The sequence below is a fragment of the Neodiprion fabricii genome, chromosome 5 (assembly GCF_021155785.1).
Source record: "Neodiprion fabricii isolate iyNeoFabr1 chromosome 5, iyNeoFabr1.1, whole genome shotgun sequence".
Classification (NCBI taxonomy): domain Eukaryota; kingdom Metazoa; phylum Arthropoda; class Insecta; order Hymenoptera; family Diprionidae; genus Neodiprion; species Neodiprion fabricii.
In genome coordinates, this window is record NC_060243.1 from 11508901 (window position 1) to 11518648 (window position 9748).

The 9748-nt window shown below is 41.6% G+C and overlaps 1 protein-coding gene across 1 annotated transcript; it reads right to left on the bottom strand.

Moving 5' to 3' along the window:
• Window positions 1-6155: 6155 nt before the first annotated feature.
• On the bottom strand, window positions 6156-7880 carry LOC124183388 (piggyBac transposable element-derived protein 4-like). Its single transcript, XM_046571816.1, has one exon. It carries the CDS (start codon window positions 7878-7880, stop codon window positions 6156-6158), a length of 1725 nt encoding a protein of 574 aa, XP_046427772.1.
• Window positions 7881-9748: the final 1868 nt, after the last annotated feature.

The window sequence follows — 9748 nt, forward strand, 5'->3', positions numbered from 1 at the left end:
TATATAAACTAAACATAAAAAATATGTAAACAATAACTTGAACTAGATATATTGAGGACATAGATTATTAAAATGTATTATATAACAAATGAAGAATCATAAGTTGCCGCGATGATTTAGAATGTGGTCTGCATGGCAGCTAGCACCATGGGTAGGGTTGGATCTGTTGCCCTTCGGGTAGACAACACTCTAAGTGCGCTCTGGCACTCTTCATCTCCCTTGGAAAAAGCCCCGCTTCAACCATATCCCACTTGAAAAATGTAAGTTTCTCACATCCTCCGGCACCATCTGTAATTGGAATTATGCCAAGTAGAACTGCCACATCTGCTGAAGTGGTGTTCTTTTGGTAGGGGGATTGATAATGTCATCTACTGAAACTGAAGTTAACATCACCTGAGGGTGTATGTTAGTGCATACTCTGTTTTCTTCAATATTTCTGGGCGTGCATGCAAGACTCGGAGGGGAAAATAGTGCCATTGGCATCTGAAAATCGGGAAAAAGGACTTCTGGTTGCACCAATACACGTGCCTGACCAGCATAGTAAAATGCTGTGGTCATGGCAGGGAACGAAGTGGCAATTCGCCGGATGGTTATGGCACTTGCTGGTAGAGTTTTTCCAGTTGCCCGTTTTGATGTATACGAATTATACTATTCTTCAATCATATTCATCAGCTGGCTAAATCCTTGCTGCTTTAAGAAGCTATTTTTGCAAATGATGATCCCCTCGTTGAGAAGATCATGCACAGCAGCTTGACGTCTGTTGACAAAAGCTCGTTATCAGTATATTCTAGACTCTCAGTTTTCTCGTCAACTGATACAGAAACAGTGAGACGCTAAAGTGACCTTTCTCCAGAAGTAATAGCTCTTGCTCGAGCTTTTCTTGCATTATTCATCATTGTTATTAATAATATAGGATCAAATCCTTCATATTTGGCACATTCTAGCATCTTCTGCCAGTAGTTGCTTTCATCCCTGCTGTGGATCGGCAGTTGTGTCACAAACAAAAACATATTGTGGTTGTCTGCTGTGACCGCTGCAGCATGGTAGCCTCCTAAATTTTGGACTACTGTTGTCGGTAATGGTGGTATCGCTAAAAGCGTCTCCTTCCCCATTCGGTCATTATAAGTTCCTATTTCCGATAGGTAAGCACTTGAGGGCTGCGGGCACGTTAAACTCATGTTCGGCTATCGCTTTGCGGATGTCTTTTTCCGCTCCCGTTAAGGGGGTATTCTAGTCTAGAGGCCCGAATTTCGAGCATTTTTTGACGGTGAATAAAATAAAAGCTATTGATATTTTTACCATCCATTTTTTTATCATTTATTTATTTATATATTAAGAGCACACAAAATGAATTTAAAAACAAAAAAATAAATTTTCATGGAATTATGCGTCCTTGAAGTGGAAGGGGAAAACAAAAGGCAGTATCCTCGTCGCCACGATTTCTACCCTTGTGGTCATCAGAAAAAAAAAAAAAAAAAGATTATTAATCTACATAAATGCAGCTATCGTACTAACCAAAAAAAAGTCGAAAAAAAATTTTTTTTTGCCAAATTACGGCTGTCCGAAAAAAATAATACGTTTTTTTTGACTTTTTTGGACGTTTCTGAATTTTTTAAAAATAGTAAAAATTATTATTTCGTTATAATAATGGTTCGTGCGATAGAGACATGTATTGAGAAGATTCTCACCAAATTTCAAGTAAATCGGTTCAATAGAACTTGAGAAATCATGGCAACCGTTTTGAAAAATGTAGTTTTGAGAAAAACGCGTTTAAAGTATTCGTTCCAGCCGAGCCAGTATTGAAGACGTGTCACTAAAATAGCTATATCTCTGAAAATAATTGAAATTTTGACTTGTCCTTTCAAGGACACATTCTTAAAAGGTTAAGCTTTGAAAATATAAAAAAAAAAGAAATCGATTTTTTCAAATTTCTACACTAGAATACCCCCTTAAGGCTTCCAAGCCCTGTTTGCTTTTGACTTCAATCAACTTGAGATAAAGCATTGCTGTTGAGTAGTAGGCCACCTCCTCTCTGACTACCACTCTTTCAAGTTGTTTCTCATCAGCGCGGTACCCATCGTACATTTCAGCGGCAACATCTGTAAGTTTCCGAAAGTTAGTCGAGAAACATTGGCGTGGAGCTATCTCCGTAACCGAGACATCTATTCCGAATATCGCCTCAGATATGATCGAGTCATTTCGTTGGCTGGATGTTGCTTCAGATTTGTGTGTTGGCGGAGGAACTTCCTGCGTGCGTGGCGCAGTTGGTTTGATAGTCGCTTTCGGTTTTTGAGGTTGCTTTGGATTATTTCGCCTTTGATTTTTATCTGGTTTGAAATTTTCCGGCTTTCCTCGGTATCCGGGCGCTATCTTGATTTCATCTGATGTATAGACTTTTGGTATGTCTGCCATTTTGATGTTTCAAGTTTAAATTTTTCTATCCTTCAGGATCCAGATTTTAAACTCCTAGTCCTCCACATCCTTGGCTTTTATATTAGTCACAACAAACAACTTGTATAAGTGCTCTCCAAAAGAGCGAGTAAGGCTTACAATACAATTCCGTATTTCCGTTATCTTCAGGTGGACTGCCGCACTCGTCCGAATTATCACCCCTGTTGGGCTTGTCGGTCGTTCTCGATGTCTCCGGGCAACCAACCTAGACCTGTTTCGTCATCTGTGGCGGCAACCCGGTGATGCTTCTATCCGGCGTATGCATCTCGAGGAGCGGACCGCGCCGCACTCGCCCAAATCGTCATCATCCCGTTAGCGCTTGTTCACCGTTCTCGGTGCTACTGGACGTCCAACCACGACCTTTTTTTTTTTTTATGTATGTTGGCCTTATTACCACCTCATTCCGGGCCGATCGACCCTCTACCCAGCTATCAACCATACGCAGTCTTTGTGCGATCGAATCTGTACGCGTCGACTTCGACGATGACTTTTCACCCTCTTCATCTCCCTGAATTAAAGATTAACATTTACATGACAAACGTCGGAATGTATACACTTTGGGTAACTGTAACAAATTCGTACACGAATTGCGACAGCGTATCGCTCCATTATATACAACATATGCACGTACCACGTTGTGCAGCATCAAATCCAATCTTGTATTCACGCGACCGACACTCCTCCGCCCAGATTTCGAACTCCCCGCAATCGGTGTCATCTGTAGAAACAATACAGTTGTATATTCAAAATCATTACCTAATACATATCTTATGTTGACGAAAAGCTTCCATGCCATATTCTGTTTCACGACGCGATTGAATTGCAGTTCATCAACATGCATACGGGTAAATTATTGCCGTAAGTACGTCACTCTGGTTCATGTCTCTTGCCGACGATGGCTTGATAGCACTCGCCGCGAGATGCAAGGGTGAAAAAGTTGTTCTCTTGCTAGCAATTCGGTCAGCGAGCTCGTCGATGGTGCCTGAAAATCTATCACATTTATAACACGACATCGCACCACGTAATACACTTGTGACAAGTACTCAATATCATAAATGAGCCTCGCGGTAGCATTTCGCTCGTCAAAATTTATGTACACGTATATATTGTAACGTTCTTTGACGATACGGAAAATGAATATGGATCTGCGAGTTTGATTATCAAGTCGATAATCGAGAGCGTAAATGAGATGTTGTGAAAATGCTTTAATTGCGTAATATGTGTTTCTCGTTTGAAGTGTGAAACAAGACTGTTTTTACAAAAATGTTGGTTGACGCAGCGACCTTATTCTTTGAGAAGACATGACAGGTTCATTAACGTCTTTGATCTATGATGACTACTAGATCATTGAAGAGAGGGCAAAACGGGTGATTTCACCCTTTGTAACACTCGTTTTTAGGACTGTTTGCTTCAGCCTAGCAAAAACTTGTCTGAGATTTTGAACTTCTTCAAAGCTCTTGCCAAAAACGATTATATCGTCTGAGTGAACGAGGCATATTTTGCCAGTGAGCCCATGAAGAACAGCCTCCATCATTCGTTCAAAGGTAGCCGGGACATTACTAAAACCAAACGGCATAATCTTGAACTGCCATAATCCTCCTAAACCCGTAACAAAAGCTGTTTTTTCTTTATCTGGAGGATTCATTTCGACCTGCCAGCATCCGCTCTGAAGATCTATGGTGCTGAACCAAGTTGCACCAGCTATCAGGTCGAGTGTCTCGTCGATTCTGGGTAGAGGGTAGGAATCATTTTTCGTTATACCGTTCCGTTTCCTGTAATCGATACAAAATCGTTTGTATCCGTCCTTTTTGTTACCAAGGACAATTGCTGAAGCCCAGGGACTAGACGATGGTTCAATCACATCGTTCATTAACAGGTCTTCCACATACTTCTTCACCTCTTCTCGGGCGTTAAGAGCGAGTCTGCGAGGAGCTTGTTTTATTGGTTGAGTCTCTTATCACCACTATCTTTGGCGAAAGAATCTACAAATACTAGCAAAAGATATTTGAACGATTCTAACTGAGCGAGATTCAACGAAATCGAAGATTTCTCAACAAGGCTCTGTGAATGTAATGGAAAATGTTGGAAATCATCCTCTGAAAGTTCTTTTCCCCGAATTCTAGGAGTCTAGTAAATTCCATTTCTATTTGTACAAAGAGTTGTTTCGCGATTGTTCGAAGCTAGTGAATTTCTCTTAGTCGAGATGACACAGTTATGAGCTGTGAGAAAGTCTATTTCCACAATACCTTCATCCTTGATATCTGCTATAACAACCTTACGTGCAGAGTCGATGCACCAGAAAAGGTTGATTTGGACAGTCACCTGCCTCAAAACCGGGGTCGTCTCTCCAGTGGCTGTTCGCAGGAATAAAGAGGGAACAATCTGGTCATCGGATCTGAAAAGATCAGTTCGAACTACGGTTACTTCCGCGCCGGTGTCTATTACCCAAAGACAATCGACGCCATTTACAGTACCGCGCGCGTGAAGACCAGACTGTCGTAGACATCTAATTAAAAACTGTTTTCTAAGAGGGCTTTCACTCCTAACAAGGTGCGATGATTTTCGCCCCGACAGATCATCTGGAATTGGTTTTTTGGGCGAGTTCCTGTTGAAGAACTCGACTGAGGATTTGCTTCCCCCATTTCTATATTTTTCTTACGCCAGTTATAAGGGTTTGGATTCAAGCCCTATATGGTTCTCCACTAATTTTTCTAATTAGAAAACAATGATTGGCGTCATGGCCTGTTTTTTTTACAAAATATACAAGTCAAGCCAGTTTGACTTGTCATGAGCGCGTTCTTAATTCCACGCTTGTTTTTCTGGTCATCGAAAGAACCCCGATTTCTTGGTTCAAAATTATTTCTATAATTCCGAGGCTTTCGCTCCTCCGAGTGTTGAAAGTTTCGTCTTTCTAAGGTGTTTTTGGACACCTCAATCTGACGAAACCGGTTCAACCCAAAATATTGTTTTCTCATTGCCTCCACCTCAAGGGCTTTGGCCGTTGCCTCCCGCAGAGAATTGAGACCCGTTGTCCCAACGGCCATTTTCATTTCTGGATCACTGATTGCGTTTAAGAAAGCTTGTGTCGCTCATAAAATTCGAGATGGCTCGTGATCTGGCAAAGCTACACGAGGAAGCCGTTCAATATCTTGGCTAAGTGACGCTAGGTCTTCGTCTCGTCCTTGTCTTCTAGTCTGTGATTGAGCTGTGTACAATACTGTCAGATGGTCATTTCCGTATCTTCATTTGAGCGCGGAGTCAAGTTTTTCATAATCGGAAATTTCTTCACAATCGGAAACACATAATGCCGTTAAAACATTCAAAGCGGGCGTTTGAAGACAAGAGGCAAGGCTGTGGGCCCTCATGGCAGAGTCCCACTGGTTATGCTTGCAATGATATTAAACTGACGTTCATAATCTGCCCATGGAATCTTTTTATCGAAAATAGGCGGTTTTAACCCTTTCGCGGCGGAATGCTCTGGTAAGAGTTGCGCTCTAAGCAGCCGATGCCAGATTGACCGCGCCGACAAAATACGCGAGTCGTTCCAAACGCGGTGTGTGGAGCTGATTGTGCTGAGAATTTCTCTAACGCGGCTGGCCGGCACGCCGATCAAACAATAATATTAATAACTTAAAACAATTTAATGGGCTAAGGTTATTTATACCATTTAAACTTTATAATCTTATATAATTTACAAACAATTTTTAATAATGTTCCTTTGTGTGGTACAATTTAAAGCAGGGTTCAATACATAAACCAACTTCACATTCTTTACATTCAAATTGTGTTTCGGTACGCTTTTTGTGTTTTCTGCAAACCACACATTTCCGCCGACCGTTCCGCCGCTTTCCTGTGGGATTGATATATTTGGATGGAAAATGTGTTGAAATCAAACGTAACATATCATCTTTGGACGCAGTTTGGCCTCCAGACTTATTGTTACATATATTTGTATTTGAATATTTAAGTAGAATTTCTCGAATGAGACGTAAATGAAATTTCGCAAATGTTATATTCTTTTTGGACGTAATTTTGTAAAGTATGAAAGTATTGTAAATCGAAAGGTCCACCATGTGGAAAAATAATTTCTTATACCATTTTAGAGTTTTACGAATAGTATTAATGGAATTCAAAATCATATCCGTTTTATCGACTGCTCCCATAACGCGATTATAGTCCACTACGACAGTTGGTTTTAGAATTGGTCTTCCCGTTTTAACATCATTTCTTTTTGTTTCTATAAATTCAGCAGAATGATAACTTGATAACATTAGCACTTCCCTTTTGTCCATCCATTTTAGTGCTAATAGTTTATCCGTAGATTTAAATGCAACTTCGCCTTTGCATAATTTATTGGATATATTAGGCATTCCACGTCTATTTTTCTTCACGGTTCCAAATGCATGTGTCCTATTGTGATGTAAGAGAGAAAATAATGCCGGGCTTGAATACCAGTTATCGGTAACTAAAACATGACCCTTATTTAGATACGGTTCCATCAACGTCATGACAATATTTCCTGATTTTCCAATTTCTGCTAAATTATTGTTAGTTATATCCGTGCGCGCTCCACAATAGACAATAAAATCTTGAATATATCCAGTATGACAGTCACAAATAACAAACGACTTGATGCCAGATCTGCTTCGTTTCGAAGGTATATACTGCTTGAAGAAACATCGTCCTTTGAAAAGCAGCAAACTTTCGTCGATGCATAAATACTTGTATGGGTAAAATGCTCGTGAAAAAGAATTTCGCAGTTTGTCGATGATGCTCCGAATTTTTATTAGCACGTCTTGATTTGTTGTTTCATTGTTATCATGAAAATGTAGCATTTGTAATAGAGATTTATACCTGTCTTTTGTCATTATTCTTGGAAAACTTTCCGTTCGTAATAACTCGTCGGTTGACCAATATTCTTCTATTGATACTTTTTTTACTCTTGACATTAACATCGACAGAGCAAAGAATCTATACATTTCGGTAACTGTTGTATTTTTCCATGCCAACAATCGTGAGTGCTTACTGCTTATAGTTTTCGTGGTATAATAAGCATTGCTTTCTCTTACAATATGTTCAACCATATTTTCCGAAATGAAAAGCTGAAAGATTTCTAATATTGACGATTTATCGTCAATATTTGCTTTAATTCCTAGTAGGTTTTCATCAAAATCGAAAACTTTTGCAGCCAAATTTTGTGTGCTCCAAAGAAATTGCCGCGGATCGATGTCTGGTAATTCCTCAATGTTTTCAGAATCAGATTCCGAACTACTTGACAGTAGGCGGCGCTTTTTATTACATTCATTTGGAATTCTACCTTTGTATCCAGCTTCTCCAAACATTTCAGACAGGTCAGAATCCGATGAAAACTCCATATCATCCCCAAGTTCCATATCATCGTAGCTCACATTTGTCATCCATTTGTCCATGATTAGGGCAAAATTTGTGGATAATTACATTTGACTATGTAAAAAAAACCTTTGCTCAAGAAGCGTATGCTGCTAGCACGTCAAAAACAACGCATTAATGGCAGTTATTGATAACAAATGAACAGCGCCTTCGTACAAAAAGAGCGGCTTCGGATGGGCGCCATCTGGCGCTGTTCGTCCGCCGCGGGTAAATTTGCCTGAGCGCCGAACGGCGCTGTTCGCTGAGAATGAGCATCTATAGCTGAGCGCCATATGGCGCTGTTCGCCGCGAAAGGGTTAAAGGATAAAAGGGCTTCTCGTCAATTTGAGAAATAAACCCCAGGAAATCTTGTATTATTTAACTGACTTGAATGGGAATAACGAGGTTGAAACTGAGGCAGAGGTTCGGGAAAGTCAACCTCATTATTAACTGTTATTCTGCCAATTGGGGATTCATCTATTCTCCTAATAAAAGGTACAGACCTTGAGTCTCGAACACCCTGGTACCGTCCTGGATGTTGGACCTGTCAAACACTGGGAACGGGTGATGGAACGGGAGAGGGAACGGGAGAGGGAACGGGAGAGGGAACGGGGGAGGGAACGGGGGAAGAAACTGGGGAGGGAACTGTGGAGGGAACGGGGGAGGGAACGGGTGAGCGAACGGTGGAGCGAACGGGGGAGGGATACGGCGAGGGATACGGCGAGGGATACGGCGTGGGATACGGCGAGGGATACGGCGTGGGATACGGCGAGGGATACGGCGTGGGATACGGCGAGGGATACGGCGTGGGATACGGCGAGGGATACGGCGAGGGAACCAGTGAGGGAACCAGTGAGGGAACCAGTGAGGGAAGCGGAGTAACGACTCTGGAACCCCGAGGGATGACAGCCGGTTCTCCTGAGCCATTCACCTGATGAACTGTCTAAAGAGCTGCCACGGTCGTCCGAAACAGTTGATGAAGACTGGTCTCGGATCGTTCTTGAGCTTCTCTATCAAACCTCCGCTGCTCCAGCTTTTTCTCGTTCTTGTTGACCAAGAAGCAGTTAAAGAAGTTGCTGTTGTTGACGTTCAGTGGCCTCTTGCTGTTGGGAGATGACCGATCTTCAGCAGACCAATCTGAGAGACCGTTAAAGGAATTTGAAGAGGGTCCACTGAAGGTGATAGAATCGTTTCAGGGACCCGCGGATTCTCCATAATGAAAGGTTCTTGGATTCTCCATAATGAAAGGTTCTTCGCCACTTTCCCATCGACGTGAGCGCGTCATACGACTATTGCTGATGATTAAAGTTCGCGCACTGAATTGAGTTGATGAAAAAGAAACTAAAGATCCCACCTCTGACACCAACTTAACGTTCTTTGACGTTACGAAAAATAAATATGGATCCGCGAGTTTAATTATCAAGTCAAAAATCAAGAGCGTGAATAAAATGTTGTGAAAATGCCTTAATTGCGTAGTATGTGTTTCTCGTTTAAAGTGTGAAACAAGACTGTTTTTACAGTAATGTTGGTTGACGCAGTAACCTGATTCTTTTGAAAGACATGAGAGGTTTATAAACGTCTTCTAAACATGATGACTACTAGATCATTGAAGAGGGCGCAAAACGGGTGATTTCACCCTTCGTAACCATATATGTATTGTCACGTGAATTTTTCCCGCCTCTCGGTCACTCGAAGAAAATGACCTAGAACTTGCGCGCGCACAATTAATCAGCGTCCGCGAGGTATCCTGGACCTAAAAACAACATCGCAAAGATTCGTTGAGCGCCTGGCGTGATAAACACGCTTCGAAATCGTTGATGCGCTATGCCGCGGTGATATGATCGGTAGCTCAGTACCGCGGAGAGGGGAGAGGTAATTTTCAGGTAACGGGAGAGAGCGCGATACGCAA